The sequence below is a fragment of the Podarcis bocagei genome (genome assembly GCF_964188305.1).
Source record: "Podarcis bocagei genome assembly, chromosome: 5".
Classification (NCBI taxonomy): domain Eukaryota; kingdom Metazoa; phylum Chordata; class Lepidosauria; order Squamata; family Lacertidae; genus Podarcis; species Podarcis bocagei.
In genome coordinates, this window is record NC_138129.1 from 77,280,007 (window position 1) to 77,296,287 (window position 16,281).

The 16,281-nt window shown below is 42.7% G+C and overlaps 1 protein-coding gene across 4 annotated transcripts in view; it reads left to right on the forward strand.

Moving 5' to 3' along the window:
• The window catches only part of DPYD (dihydropyrimidine dehydrogenase), a 537,474-nt gene that overhangs the window by 73,158 nt on the left and 448,035 nt on the right, over nt 1-16,281 (forward strand). For all 4 annotated transcript variants that reach the window (XM_081193976.1, XM_081193978.1, XM_081193977.1 and 1 more), the window contains exon 3: nt 2,508-2,590. In XM_081193976.1, the coding sequence (XP_081050102.1) occupies nt 2,508-2,590 (83 nt within the window). The remainder of the gene's footprint in view (nt 1-2,507; nt 2,591-16,281) is intronic.

Consider the following 16,281-nt stretch of genomic DNA (forward strand, 5'->3'; position numbering starts at 1 on the left):
CCTATATATATGTTTTGGCTGTTTTTTGTTTGTTTGTTTTTTGTGTGTATATACATATATATATATATATATATATACACACATACACACACCGTATTTTTCGCTCTATAAGACGCACCAGACCACAAGACACACCTAGTTTTTGGAGGAGGAAAACAAGGGGGGGGGGGATTCTGAATCTCAAAAGCCAGAACAGCAAGAGGGATAACTGTGCAGTGAAAGCAGCAATCCCTCTTGCTGTTCTGGCTTCTGGGATAGCTGCGCAGCCTGCATTTGTTCCATAAGACGCACACACATTTCCCCTTACTTTTTAGGAGGGAAAAAGTGAGTCTTATAGAGCAAAAAATACGGTATATACAGTGTGTGTGTGTGTATTCTCTCTCTCTCTCTCTCTCTCTCTCTCTCTCTGTGTGTGTGTGTGTAGATAGATATCATGTGATACGATACAATATGATATAAAATGCCACAGTTTTAATACTGAAGAGAGGAGATTGGAAATTTTCTGGGGATTATTATGAAGATCCGTATTGCAACTATTCCATACATACATGTCCTGATTAAGGAAGATCATGTTTGCTTGTTTATGCAGAGGTTATAGCTGTTCTCTGTTTCTGCAATAATTCTACAGTGTACAGTGGTGCCTCGCAAGACGAAATTAATTTGTTCCGCAAGTTTTTTCTTCTTGCGAGTTTTTCGTCTTGCGAAGCACGGTTTCCCATAGGAATGCATTGAAAATCAATTAATGCGTTCCTATGGAAACCGCTTGCCAGGCTGGCGGTGCGGAGAAGGACTTTTCTCCCCACCGCAAGCCTTCAGGACAGGTACGGGAACAGAGGGGAAGGGGCACAGCGCTTCTCCTCTGTTCCCGGGGCTTGCGGTGGGAGGAGGGTTTTTCCTCCCCACCGCCAACATTCAGAACAGCATTCTGAATGTTGGCGGTGGGAAGGAAAACCCTCCTCCCACCGCAAGTCTTCAGGACAGCCATCCGAAGGCTGGCGTGGGGAGAAGGGCTTTCCGCCCCACCGCCAGCCTTCGGAGCAGCCTTCCGAAGGCTGGCGCGGGGAGAAGGGCTTTTCTCCCCACCACCAGCCTTCGGAGGAGCCTTCCGAAGGCTGGCGCGGGGAGAAGGGCTTTCCGCCCCACCGCCAGCCTTCGGAGGAGCCTTCCGAAGGCTGGCGCGGGGAGAAGGGCTTTCCGCCCCACCGCCAGCCTTCGGCGGAGCCTTCCGAAGGCTGGCGCGGGGAGAAGGGCTTTCCGCCCCACCGCCAGCCTTCGGAGGAGCCTTCCGAAGGCTGGCGCGGGGAGAAGGGCTTTCCGCCCCACCGCCAGCCTTCGGAGGAGGCCCGAGGACAGTGGGGAAGAAGCGCTGCGCTTCCCCGCTGTCCCGGAGATTTCCCTATGGGCTTTCTTCTTGCGAAGGAAGCCCATAGGGAAATTCGTTTTGCGAAGCGCCTCCAAAACGGAAAACCCTTTCGTCTAGCGGGTTTTCCGTCTTGCGAGGCGTTCGTCTTGCGGGGCACCACTGTACCTGAAATCATTAAACATTGATTTTCTGCTCATACCTGAGAGTCTGATTATGTTTTGGGACGGGGAGCAGTGTTGCTTTGTACTGTAATGTCAAACTCTAGGATCTCATCACAAAAGGAGACCCTTATTCCTCTCACAGAGTTCCAGTTTTCAGAGTGGTTTAATAATAAATTCCTCTTTCCAGGGAACTTTGGGAATTGTAGCTCTGTGAGGGAAACAGTCTCAGCACCGTTGACAAACCACAACTCCTGGGATTCTTGGGGGGGGGGAGCCTTGTTTAAACTGTTTAAACTGGTGTGATACTGCTTTAGAGGTACTGTGCAGACGGGGCCTTAAAGAGCTTTCTCTTCACATCAGATATTGAATTTATTGCATCTTGCTTTCAAGTGTGTGTGTATGTTTAAATGAAATAAAGTTAGTTGGTGGCAGTTTCAGCAAATCAGGTGCTCTGTAAGAACTTTTGGAATTTAGAGTTTCGGTCTTCCTGGACACTTGCTCCCGCTGAATCAGTACAAAACATGATTCATTATCTTTATATTCAAGGCATTTCCTTTCCATGCAATAAACATATGCAACTTTATTGGGTCTGTCTGATGGCACCTCTTTCATTGGAAAATGACACACACAAAAAAGATAATACACATTTGTTCTTCTTGCTTGGGTTGCGGGAACAAAACCAATAGGAGGAAATTTTATCTCTCACATTATGGAATGTTGATAAGAGAATTGCCATGGCAACCATATCATAAGCTTCATGCGTACTTTGTTGCTGAGTTCACAGTGTCATTTTTAATTACTCCTATGCAATTAAAAGCAAAAATGAGTAATTTGTGTGAATATGTAATCAATATAATCAGCTATGTTTGCACTGAGAGTGAATGTGGGCAATTTATCTAACTAGAATGAGGGCTTCACCCAACTTGGAAATTCCGCTTTTTTAATGTGGATTCTCCTGTTTTTTTTTATTATTGTTGTTGCAGAACTGTGAGAAGCTGGAAAATAATTTTGATGACATCAAGCACACGACTCTTGGTGAGCGAGGAGCACTTCGAGAAGCAATGAGGTAAGTCTGGGTCACCATGGCAACAGTCACAGATGTGGTAAAGAAAGAGTCATTCTTCATTATTGGGGGAACAAATGAGTTCATTGCCACCATTCAGCTCTATTCTCTAAGGTATTAATTTGTCAGCGGAGAGGCTTCCCTTGAGGCTGTACTTTGGTTTTGAAGCTGCACGAATGCTAAGCCTCTCTGCACACTAAAAAACGCAAATGTTTAATTTGTTACTAAAAATGCTTAAGGGGGTGCCTTGTTTTATATTTATACTAAACTGTGTGAATGAATGAAGATTGTTCATCCAAATTGTGCAAGTATTAAGGAAATTGTACAGCGATTTCTTTCTTTCTTTATACTTTTTTTTTTTTTTGCTCCTAATTTGTATTTAATTTTCAGGATATAGCAGCCCATGTAATTTCTTTTCTATTAGACTTTAATGGGATTATACTACTGTATGTGAAAATGAATGACCTCCTCCATTCAAAGAGAGAAAGTGCTTTTCTTGATTTTCCACTTTTATGATTGCAGGAGTTCGTACAGCTCTGCTTATTCACTCAGGTCCCAGGACATGGGATGGGACATATTAAAGGTGATGGGAATATTAAGCCAGCATTGCAAGGATGTATGGCAAATACACCAGCACAAATACTAAGGCCACTGAAACTATTTTGTGAATGAAAAGCTGATACACACATCCAGGATCTTTTTCCATTTTGTGTGCTCTGTTTCCACTCACATGGAGAGTGCAACACATTTATTTAGCTCCTTAGACCATTTCTATATAGCTTAATATGTAGGAAATGTCTCTAGGCATTGGACAGAAAGCTCAAACAACAGCAGCAACTAATATGACAAAATAATTAGTAGTTATTACACATCTTAGCCTCCTGGCTCTCATGCAGAACTGCACTCAGGTATTCTGGTTCTCACCTGGGGCACAGATAAACTCATAGATCAATTCCAGAATCTCACAATGAAGAAGAGAGTTCCTGGAACCCTCTTGACATCTCCCAGGTCTCTCACCATAGACTTGCTTTTGGTTTATGGAGTTTCCTCAGGCTGCTTACGGTTGTGTCCTATTTAGCATTCAGTTTGCTTCATTGCACAGATTCCAGGTTACAGCTGGTCTGGTGAATTTTTCAGGGTATCCAAAGGATGGCAGAATTATGACACTCCTCCACCCATAATTCTTTCTCTGCCTCTGCACACTTATCCTCTTCCCCACTTCTCTTCTCCCAAAACATGGGTCCAGATTTTACATAACGCTAAGCCAAACCATGGCTATCTGAGCATGTGGGTATTCATAACAGAAACCCCATCCACTTTGTTCCTCTCCCAGATGTCCTGCTACCATGCTACCTGAAGCTAAGCCATGATTTGGCTCTAATGGTACATTTGAACCTGGGTTTGTGGTTTGTCTCATTCCAGACAAACCACAAGGTTTGTTATTGTCTTACCACTCCCAGTTTGTCAGGGGAGAAAAACCTTGAGCTTGGTTTTGAATGTACCACTAAGCCAAACTTAGCCCAGCAGCAGGAGGATTTGAAAAGGTGCCATAATTTAATGCATTCAAGCTAGGGCATTGTTTAGCTTAGCATTACTTGCGAACTGGGCCATGACTTGTTATGTCCAGGTATAGCCACCATCTCTGTGTTTTTCAGCTGTCATGGTCACTGAAGCGGCTTCCAGTACCTGTATCTCCAGATTACTCAAATTGCTTGTTACATTTTGAAGTGTGAAGTGGAACCCAGTTTTTCCCCCTATCCCAGCTTTAAAATACAGTGGTACCTCGGGTTACAGACGCTTCAGGTTACAGACGCTTCAGGTTACAGACTCTGTTAACTCAGAAATAGTACCTCGAGTTAAGAACTTTGCTTCAGGATGAGAACAGAAATCACGTGGCAGTGGCGCAGCGGGAGGCCCCATTAGCTAAAGTGGTACCTCAGCTTAAGAATGGTTTCAGGTTAAGAACGGACCTCCAGAACGAATTAAGTTCTTAACCTGAGGTACCACTGTATCACTTTACCATTCAGATATCAGTTCTTAGTATCACTTTACCATTCAGATATCAGTTCCTACTTTCGTCTTATCACTCCCTTATGGTGCATCCTAAAGCAGGTTTCTTCACCCTGGAATAAACTATTACAGAAGCTAAGCAGTAAGGGTAGCAGTGGAGGGACAGAAGCCAATGAATGTATATTGTAATGAAAATGTCCGGTAGTACTGCACTGGCTACTTGCAGGAAAACAAGGGTGTGCATTACCATATCTGGTCAACGTGCATGTGATGAGTCTAATTTTAAAAGACATAAGTTTGTGCAACTGCATTTTAAGGATGAGAAGGGAAAAAACGAGAAGTGCCAAAATTCTGGTGTGCCCAGAATTTCTTTTCTTAAACCAGAGCTGCTCTGTGGACTTGAGGTGGATAGCCAGCAACATCACAGGTTTTGTATAGATGGGAAAGTAGAGAGGGTACCATAGAGACAGCTTCAGTCTTGAAGTGTTAAAATGTTTACTTTGATTACTAATATAGCTGCAATAGATTTTAGATCTGGCTTTATCTGATGTTTTAGTTGCTAGTTATAGCACACACGTGCTAGAGCAATGTTCTTCAACCTAATTTCCCCAGATGGCGTTGGACTACTAATCCCACATCCCCCCCCCAGCCAGTTTAGTCTATGGCCAGGTATGATCAGAGTTGTAGTCCAATAACATATTGCTTCAGTGTGCTCATGTGTTTTGTTTTTTGATCTGATTTTGCAAACACTCCCCAAACGATCAGTGTAGCTTTGAAACAGAGAGCCATATGGTTTCTAGTTGCAGAATAACTCAAAGGGAATATCTTGTCACAGTATTCCACAATGGCGGTTATCTCCAGGGCTTTAGAAAAGTGATTGCACTGCCTTAAATATATTTAAAGTATAAATCAGGACGCCCATAAAAGTCTTGTTTTGAGCTTGATTGCAAGATTGATATTTGATGAAGTAGTCTCCTTTATGCCACCGTTGACACAGAATGTTTATGTTGAGTTGCTTTCTCAACTTCATACGGGCTTATAAGATTGTATAGGCTTAGGCGGTTCTGTACTTTATATTGTCCAAGATTTCATCTGTAATTTCTCATTTTTTTTCCAGTTGGGAATTTTAATTTACTCTGTGAGCTGCAGAGATAAATCGGAGAGCAAGCCTTCCTCCTTAGAGAATACTGTAGTAAAGGGGGAATATGGGAGTGTGGAGAGATTGTGATTTCCCTTGAACATTCCTTCAATCACCTGTCTCAAATAAACCAAAATTCTTTAATTTTAACTGACCTAAGGTTACATATTATACATGGTCAGAACTGGCAGTTATAAACTTCTATTGAATTCTGTGGAAATGCCCATTGAAAAGTGTCTCAACTTGCAGACATTTCTTTTAACAGACTTGTTTTGTTCCAAACAAGCAAGCAAACACACACACACCTCAGCTGCTATATTGTACTGGATACTGGACTCTTCAAAACAAAACACAAGGGGAGCTAAATCTCTGTTATATTAAGAAATATATTTATAACACTTAGGCTTTTTTTATGTGTGTGCGAGCCCATAAAGTTTAATTGCATGTTACACCTGCTAATCATGTTGCTTTATATAGTGCAGCAATGCTTTATGTTACTCGCAGGGCTGCTATTTTTTGCTGCAAGCAAAAGCAGCCTGCTTGTTGTCCATTGATATTATTATAATTGCCACCACTAATATTGTTGTAATTAGTAATGAAATTCAAGGCATAGTTTGAGGTGGATGAAATGCCAAATTCTGGAAAACCTGTAAAAAAATCTTACTTTGTAGCTTGCAAATCCTTAGCATGCCGAATGGATTTCTCACAAAATATGGATGGAATGTCAGAGCACCAGTTGTGTGTTTTCCCCCTTTAATTTTTCTTTTTAGGGAAAAAAAACTTTGTACAGTCATACCTCAAGTTGAATGTGCTTCGGGTTGAGCGCATTCGAGTTGCGCTCCATGGCAACCCAGAAGTAACAGAGCGCGTTACTTCCGGGTTTTGCTTCTCGCGCATGCGCAGACACTCAAAATGACTTCCGCATGTGCGGAAGCGGCAAAATGCGACCTGTGTACATGCAGACGTGCCATCGCGTCTTGCGTTCTGTTCGGGATGCAAATGGGGCTCCGGAACGGATCCTGTATGCATTCCGAGGTACTACTGTATATTAGAACTGATTGGCAAGCTTTTTCTTAGGGGCTCAAGTCTACTTGCAATGACTTTTTAACCACACCAGAGGTTGCTTCCACATTAAGAACCTTTAGTGCTGCAATGCAATTCTTTCCATTATCAATTGGAAGTGGGAATTTAAAATGCTAGTTGTAGATGCTACAGTGCTGCATCATCAAATGCTAACTTTCCCCTTGACCAAATTCCTTCTGTAATCAATGTCCCCAGCAATATAAATTAGTAGATTCCTACTTCCAGGTTCTGTGACTTCTATTTTATTGAAGTTCAGAACAGTTAAGAGGATTATTGATTAACTGCCTTGAATTAGCCATCTTTTGTTCCCTGTACAAACGAGTTGGGGTTGTGAAGGGATCTAGTAGATTCCTTTGTTTCTGTTAAAGAAAAAACATGATTAAAATATATAAAAGGATGTCACATAGAGGAGGGAGAAAGGTTGTTTTCTGCTGCTCCAGAGAAGCGGACACGGAGCAATGGATCCAAACTACAAGAAAGAAGATTCCACCTAAACATTAGGAAGAACTTCCTGACAGTAAGAGCTGTTCGACAGTGGAATTTGCTGCCAAGGAGTGTGGTGGAGTCTCCTACTTTGGAGGTCTTTAAGCAGAGGCTTGACAACCATATGTCAGGAGTGCTCTGATGGTGTTTCCTGCTTGGCAGGGGGTTGGACTCGATGGCCCTTGTGGTCTCTTCCAACTCTATGATTCTATGATTCTATGAAAATAAGTCATTCATTAATACCTCCCCTTCCCCAGTTCATAGACTAGAAGATGGCTAGCTATGAGGCAGTCACTACTAATACCCCAGTTCTGGTGAAGAAGAAGCAATAAAAAGGGGAGAACCCACAGGGAGGAAGCTTTAAATTAAAGGAACAATAACCCGTAAAGCAGGAATGGGGAGCCTATGACCCTCCAGTTGTTACTGGACTCCATCTCTCATCAGCTCTGGAAACATGACCAGTGATTAAGGATGTGGTCCAACAATATCAGGTAGGCTACAGGATCTCCATCCTTGCCCTAAAGCTTCAACTTTGCCAGTGTGCACTAGACTGGCTGGGACAGCAGTTACATTTTATTGCCTGCTCCCCCATTGCTAGAAATCACTTCTGACAAAGCATATCTTTCGTGTGAAGTGGCCCAGGCCAGGGATGGCTCGTTGAGTTGTTCATCATGTACAATAGCCCTCAGTTGTTGTTACTATGTTAGGGAGCTGTATTAATCCACAAAATACATTAATGATTCCCCACCACCTCCAATGGCGTACAGTGGTACCTCGGGTTACAGATGCTTCAGGTTACAGATGCTTCAGGTTACAGACTCTGCTAACCCAGAAATAGTACATCGGGTTAAGAAATTTGCTTCAGGGTGAGAACAGAAATTGGTGTGGCAGCAGTGGGAGGCCCCATTAGCTAAAGTGGTACCTCAGCTTAAGAACAGTTTCAGGTTATGAACGGACCTCCAGAACAAATTAAGTTCTTAACCCGAGGTACCACTGTATAGGCAATTTTGCCTTTTCATTTCTCTTCCAAACCAAAAGTGTGAGAGATTAGATGGCAGGGAAGCCAGTGCAGCGGGAGCACAGCAGAGGGAACACCAGATTGGCCCCATCACTGCATCTCTACTGCTCATATGTCCCCGGTGCCTTGTCCCTCTCCCGCTTGGTTACTGGAAGTGACTTCTGTGTTAGGAAGCCAGGTACCCAGTGCTGTCCCACACTGCTCCACCCCTTTCCTGGGTGTCTTACGGCTTTTGTAGCCTCCTTGCACCTGGGCACTGGCACTTGGCTCCACGATAATGCCTACATAAATTCTCTAGCACGGATGGAGCACGTACTGCTACCAGTCCTAATGTTACTTACTTTATTTTATTTAAGAATGTTTTTGCTCGCACATTGTTGAAAGCACTTCACTATATTTATTAAATCTTAGGCATGTAACTTCATAGTAATTTTCCTGTGATTTAAGAACTTAAACTATATTTCCTAATGTGTTCTAAGATACGTGAAGGAGTTCGCTCTTTGTCAACACCATGCCATTAAAATCCTGTTTCCTTGACTTTTGGCTACTTGAGAAAATCTAAAACAGATTGTTTATAAGAAATGTTCTGTGCTAAAGAAATCTTTATTGAAATCAACATTTTAATTTTGCTAGGATTAGCAAAGAGCAATTTTTTAAAGTCAGATATTGAAAATTAATCTCTTAATTCCGCATTTTAGCCCCTTGTTAAAAGTAGATTTCTTTCCCCACTCCCAGAAAACAACTTATCCTGTACAGATTTTCCTGAGCAAGACTGACAAGAAGTGCCAAGTTATGTGGAAAAATGCATGCACTGCTGTATATTGACAAATAGAGGATTATTATTATTTTTAAAAAAATAGTTCTTTTAAAAGGTTTAGTGTGTGTGTTTAGGTACATTGCTTTCATACAAAAATAATTTCTTTTCCAAGAGCTCATGTTCCATACTAGTAATGACATTTAAGATAGAAGTATTTATTCAAATAGTTGATGACCTAACATGTTTTGGTAGAATTGTTATGGGTGTCTATTAGATTAAAGGTAAAGGTAAAGGGACCCCTGACCGTTGGGTCCAGTTGTGGACAACTCTGGAGTTGCGGTGCTCATCTGTCCACAGACAGTTTTTCAGGGTCATGTGGCCAGCATGACTAAGCCACTTTGGTGAACCAGGGCAGTGCACGGAAACGCCGTTTGCCTTCCCGCCAGAGCGGTACCTATTTATCTACTTGCACCTTGACATGCTTTCGAACTGCTAGGTTGGCAGGAGCAGGGACCGAGCAATGAGAGCTCACCCCATCGTGGGGATTTGAACCGCCAACCTTTTAATCAGCAAGCCCTAGGTTCTGTGGTTTAGACCATAGAGCCACCTGTGCCCCTGTCTATTAGATTAGGGATGGGGAATTTGTGGCTCTCTAGATGCTGTTGGACTCCAGATCCCATCCACCCTAGCCAACATTACCATTGGTCAAGGATGATGGGAACTACCCAAATGCAAATACTGTCTGTGTTGTGTTATGCTAGGGGTAGCCAACATGGCTACTTTGCACCCCCAAGACAACTTAAGTGGGCAGAAAACTGATTCACAAGAAAATTGGTTAGTATCATGGCCAGGTCTAGTCAGCTTCAGATGACCTGAGCACTTCCCCTTGTGATACTATGTGCAACAAAATTGTCGGTAACATGGCTTTTTCTTCCTTATCAGATGCATGGAACGTTGAACAGTGTTCAAACAAATACAGGTCATATCTACAATATGTTAAAAATTGTTGTTTTTATGCCATTTCAGTCATGCTTCTCCTCTTGAACAATTGCAGTGCCCATTAATTACCCATTGATCCTTTCTTGGGAAATACAGAAGTGACTATGGTGTTACGAGCCTTGATTATATCGTGTCTGGACTACTGCCATGTGCTCTGTGTGGGGCTGCCTGTGTTGAGTGTCCAGCAACTGCAACTGGTCCAGAATATGCTAGCTGTGACTTCGTTGTTGAAACAGCTGCAGTAGCACCCAGTTCAAAGTGCTGGTGATAGTCTGGCTCCGAACTCTTTAGGGTTTCAAAGCTCATCTGATGGACTGCTTTCTTTCAAATGAGCCTTCCCATTGATTAAATGGTGTTTGTTAATGAATTGTCACCTGCTCTTTTTATTATTTTAACTGTTATTAGATGCCTTGACCTTTTTTTCCTTTTTTGTAGCTGAAAGGTAGGATGTAATGCTTGCAATATAATTTAAAAAAATCTGAGATTGATTGGAGGATAAAGTTATGCAAATAGGGCAGCATTATGCAAAATCTCTGTGTTTGATTTCAGTAATTTATTTTGAATATGTAACGTGAGCATTCTTGGCATGATATTTGGATGGAGTTTGTTTCTTTTGGAGAAATCTGATTGCGCATGGCTTTCCTGGGCACAGATAGACCATTAATGTCTTCCATGGTTAACTTTGTAGCAGCATTTCTAAATATTGACAGCAAATGCTGTCAAGCTGATGGATTTTCAGCACCTACCCATTCAATCATTTGAGTCAAAGTTGAAGCCTGTTTTCACTAAAATATCTTGAAGGTGCTGGGAGGAATGGTTCCAAAATTTTTAAGCTACATAAAATAATAATTCTGAGCATATACTGGCATGTTAGTGTTACAGGGCCTTCACATAAAAGGGCTATTTGCACTCCCCCACCCCCCAAGAGCAAATTATTATTTTATTAAAATGAAGATACCAAATCCTTGAAGTAAAATATATTATGTAAGGTATAATTATCTCATTTAAGCAACCGGGGTTATTAGCCTACATATGAAGCCTTTAAGATAACTTCCATTTGCACTTAAATTCTAACTGCGGTTTTGACACATTATCTAGGGAGAATGCCACATTTCCTGCTGTGCTAAACTTACCGAAACAAATAGAAAAAAACATCATTGCTGTGCACTATCCCTGCTTTACTATTTTGTAATTGGACAGCACAACAGGAATGGCACTTCTTTGTAACACTGAGTTACTGCGATGATCTTGCGATTTCATGCTCTTAGCATAAGGCTGGCTGGAATTGTCTTATATCAAGGATAAAAGGAGTATGACGGGGAAGGGAAGGAAAAGAGTCAATTAGAAAAACGAATTCATGGCAGTAGAATATAAAGATAGTTGGTAAGAAAATAGAAGTCCCCACTCTTAATGTTTGGGTCTTGACCTCCTAATGTGCTACTTACAGCTACAGAATATGTTGGAGTGGTCATTGAGATGGACATTCCATCTGTGACCTCAAGGTTACAATGACAAGGGCACTTGCAGTTGGCTCCTTACCTCTCTCACCCTGACCTAGCCACTGTGATCCATGCAACGGGCACCTCCAGACTGGATTATTGTAACTCGCTCTACGTGGGGCTGCCCTTGAGACTGACCCAGAAACACCAGCGGGTGCAGAATGCCGCAGCGAGACTCCTTACGGGGTCCTCCCTGCGAGATCACATTCACCCGGTGCTATATCAGCTGCACTGGCTCCTGGTGGGGTACAGGATCAGGTTTAAAGTGCTGGTTTTAACCTTTAAAGCCCTATACAGCCTAGGACCCTCGTACCTACGAGACCGCCTCTCCTGGTATGTCCCACAGAGGAACTTACGGTCTTCAAACAAAAACATCTTGAAGGTCCCAGGCCACAGAGAGGTTAGGCTGGCCTCAACTAGACCCAGGGCTTTTTTGGCTGTGGCTCCGATCTGGTGGAACGCTCTGTCACAAGAGACTAGGGCCCTGCGGGACTTGACATCTTTCTGCAGGGCCTGCAAGACAGAGCTGTTCCACCAGGCCTTTGGTCAGGGTACAGCCTGACTCCCTCCTTTGGCAATCTTCACAGAACTTTAGCCTAATGGTTGCCATCAATTTGATTTGAATTAATCTTATAATGAAATGATTTTAGAATGTTGTACTATTTTATTGTTGTTAGCCACCCTGAACCCAGCTTTGGCTGCGGAGGGCGGGATATAAACAAAAATTATTATTATTATTATTATTATTATTATTATTATTATTATTAGTCTGAAGCTGCAATTCTGCTCAGAGTTAGGTGTCCTCAAGCATTTTGAGATCAACCACCTTCGTTGGATAACAGCTTAGGGAAGGGACAGGAATTCAATTTGTGTAGCTTGCATTTTAGTGCGAACCCGGTTAATTTGCAATTCCCAAAACAATGTGTGAACCACAATGCAGTTGCTCTTCAAAACTTGCACTTCTTCAAATTTTGCAATGCAATTATTCAAGCCAAAAATGTGTGCAAACCTGCATCTGTTAGGGGAAACAGCACAAAAAAATTGGCATACTAATGAAAATGACACAAAAAATGAATTACACTGGGGGAAATTGCTTGCAAAAATGCCTACATAACTGTATTCTGACATTTGAAGAAATGTACACTAAAATGTGAGGGCTTTTTAAAAAATGAAAGTGCAAAGTGATACAGAAATGTGATGAACTGAGATTATGATTGGGAAAATGAGAAACTGAAGGATTTATCCATCCCTAATTAACAACTCAGGAACCTCAGTAGGCAAAGTGGTAACAGTAGTTTGATGGTATCATTTGTAGCTCTCCAAAATGAAGTTACCAAGCTGGTTAGGCTTCTAATGGAGAATTAGAAACTTCTACCTTTAAATATACGAATTAGCATTTCAAAACATTCCTAAATTTCCCCAGAATCTGGCTAAGCTGCAAGTTTGGGCACCAAGCATAGCTGTCAACTGTCCCTTATTTGGCAGGAAACTCCCTTATCCCAGCGGCGTGTCCCGCTGCTGCCCCTTATTGATGATGTCCCTTAAATTTCCCGGGTTTCAAAAGAAGCAGCTCCCCTCCCTCCCTCCCTGCTGGCCAGGGAGGAGGGAGGCTCCAACTGTGTTGCTTGGCTGTGTTGCTCACCCAATAAGGAGTCTAAGGACGACTGGGGGGGGTGGAGTTTGCATGCCTTGTGCCGATCAAATCGGCCGTGTTGCCTGGGGACTCGCCTTTGCTCAGCGCTTCCCAGTGGAGAGGTGTCGGTGGTTTTCCTTGATGCATCCCCTTTGCCGGGTTGCTGCGCTGTGGGAACCACCGCTTGAGGCTTCGTTTGGCTGCTGGCTGGGCTTTCTGCCTTTCGCTCGGAGGGGCTCAGAAGTTGAACATACCTGTGCTAGGAAAATCCCTTATTTTGGCTGCTGATCCCTTATTTTTGAGGCTGCTGGTCCCTTATTTTCAAATCTGTAAGTTGACAGCTATGGCACCAAGCAACAAGTGGGGCTGGAACAACTGATAAGATATGGCCTCAGTAGTAGATAGGTAGCCGTGTTGGTCTGCCATAGTCAAAATAAAAAAAATCCTTCCAGTAGCACCTTAAAGACCAACTAAGTTAGTTCTTGGTATGAGCTTTCGTGTGCATGCACACTTCTTCAGATACACTGAAACAGAAGTTGCCAGATCCTTCTATATAGTGAGAAGGTGGGGAGGGGTGTTACTCAGAAGGGTGGTGGGAATGGGAGATAGGCAGATAGCTGAGAGAGCCTCTTGACGACTCTTAACGACTGTAATAGGTCTTACAGGAAAAGGCAAGGGGTGGGAAGGAGAAATGGTTTAGTTATGTATAGTGAGATAAGAATCCAATGTCTTTGTTCAGCCCAGGTCTTTCCATGGTTTTAAGTTTGGTAATGAGTTGTAATTCAGCAGCTTCTCTTTCCAGTCTATTTCTGAAATTCCTTTGTAGTAAAACAGCTACTTTGAGATCTTGTATAGAATGTCCTGGGAGATTGAAGTGTTCTCCTACTGGTTTCTCTGTTCTGTGATTCTTGATGTCAGATTTATGTCCGTTTATTCTTTGGCGTAAGGTTTGGCCTGTTTGTCCAATATAGAGAGCTGAAGGACACTGTTGGCATTTGATGGCATACACAATGTTAGACGATGAGCAATTAAATAGTCCCGAGATGGTATGTGTGATGTTGTTGGGGCCAGTAATGGTGTTGTCCGGGTGTATGTGGCAGCAAAGTTGGCATCTGGGTTTATTGCAGGCTCTGGTGCCAGTGTCTGTGTTAAGTCTGGTTGTAGTATTATTGTGGGTTAGGAGTTGTTTAAGATTGGGTGGCTGTCTGTAGGCAATGAAAGGTCTTCCTCCCAGAGCTTGAGAAAGAGAACTGTCATTGTCCAGGAGAGGTTGTAGATCTCTGATGATGCGTTGTACTGTTTTAACTTGGGAGCTGTATGTGATGACTAGAGGTGTTCTGTTATTTTCTTTTTTGGGTCTGTCTTGCAGCAAGTTCTCTCTGGGTATCAGTCTGGCTCTGTTGATCTGTTGTCTAACTTCATCTGCTGGGTATTTTAGTTCTGAGAAGGTTTGCTGTAGATCCCTTAGGTGAGAGTCTCTGTCTGTAGAATTGGAACAGATGCGGCTGTAACGTAGTGCCTGGCTATATACAATGGACTGTTTGGTATGTTTGGGATGGTAGCTAGAGGCATGTAGATATGTTTGTCGGTCAGTTGGTTTGCGGTATAAGGTGGTGTCTATGCGCCCATCCTCTATTTTTATAGTAGTGTCCAAAAAATGTATTTCTTGCATAGATTGATTCATTGTAAGGTTGATTGTGGGGTGAAAATCATTAAATTTCTGGTGAAAGGTGTCCAGGGTCTGTTGACCATGTGTCCAGATGATAAAAATATCGTCAATGTATCGCAGGTACAAGAGAGGTTTGAGTGGGTAGGAGTTCAGAAAACGTTGTTCTAAATCTGCCATGAAGATGTTGGCATACTGTGGGGCCATGCGGGTGCCCATTGCTGTGCCGCTGATCTGAAGAAACAGGTCATCACCGAATTTGAAGTTGTTGTGGGTAAGGACAAATTGGCAGAGTTTAGTGGCAAGGTCCGCTGTGGTTTTATCTGATATGGTGTTCCTTATAGCTTGTAAACCATCGTTGTGTGGGATGTTGGTATACAGAGATTCCACATCCATAGTAGCTAGTATAGTATTGTTGGGAAGATTATTTAAAGATTGTATTTTCCTCAGAAAATCTGTGGTGTCACGTACATAGCTGGGAGCATTGATCTCTGTATACCAACATCCCAACACGGCTACCTATCTACTACTGAGGCCATATCTTGTCAGTTGTTCCAGCCCCACTTGTTGCTTGGTGCCATAGCTGTCAACTTACAGATTTGAAAATAAGGGACCAGCAGCCTCAAAAATAAGGGATCAGCAGCCAAAATAAGGGATTTTCCTAGCACAGGTATGTTCAACTTCTGAGCCCCTCCGAGCGAAAGGCAGAAAGCCCAGCCAGAATGCTGTTCTGAATGTTGGCGGTGGGGAGGAAAAACCCTCCTCCCACTGCAAGCCCCGGGAACAGAGGAGAAGCGCTGCGCCCCTTCCCCTCTATTCCCGTACCTGTCCTGAAGGCTTGCGGTGGGGAGAAAAGCCCTTATCCGCACCGCCAGCCTGGCAAGCGGTTTCCATAGGAACACATTAATTGATTTTCAATGCATTCCTATGGGAAACCGTGCTTCGCAAGACGAAAAACTCACAAGAAGAAAAAACTTGCGGAACAAATTAATTTCGTCTTGCGAGGCACCACTGTATGCATAATCAACTAAATATATGGTATGCGGCCCCTTTATGAGAAACGGTTATGATTCAAGAGACCAGCTCCTGGAGAGCTGAGTGAGAGGTGTTGCCTGGCTATCTTATTAAAGATAGAATTATCAAACATAGAATTCCAAACAAGAAAAAGAAATCTTGTTGAAGACCAAGCGGTAATGCTTCTATACTGATGTCCTCCTGTCTAACTGGTTGGTTTTTTGTTTTTTTTTAGCATGTAAACAAGCAAATGGATAGGGGTGATTCAGTAGACAGTGCTTAGATTTTCAAAAACTATCAATAAAGCTCATCACCAAAGACCACTGACTAGTCATGGGATCAGAGGTGAAGTCCACATATGAATTGATAGTTGGTTAAAAAACAGGAAGAAGAC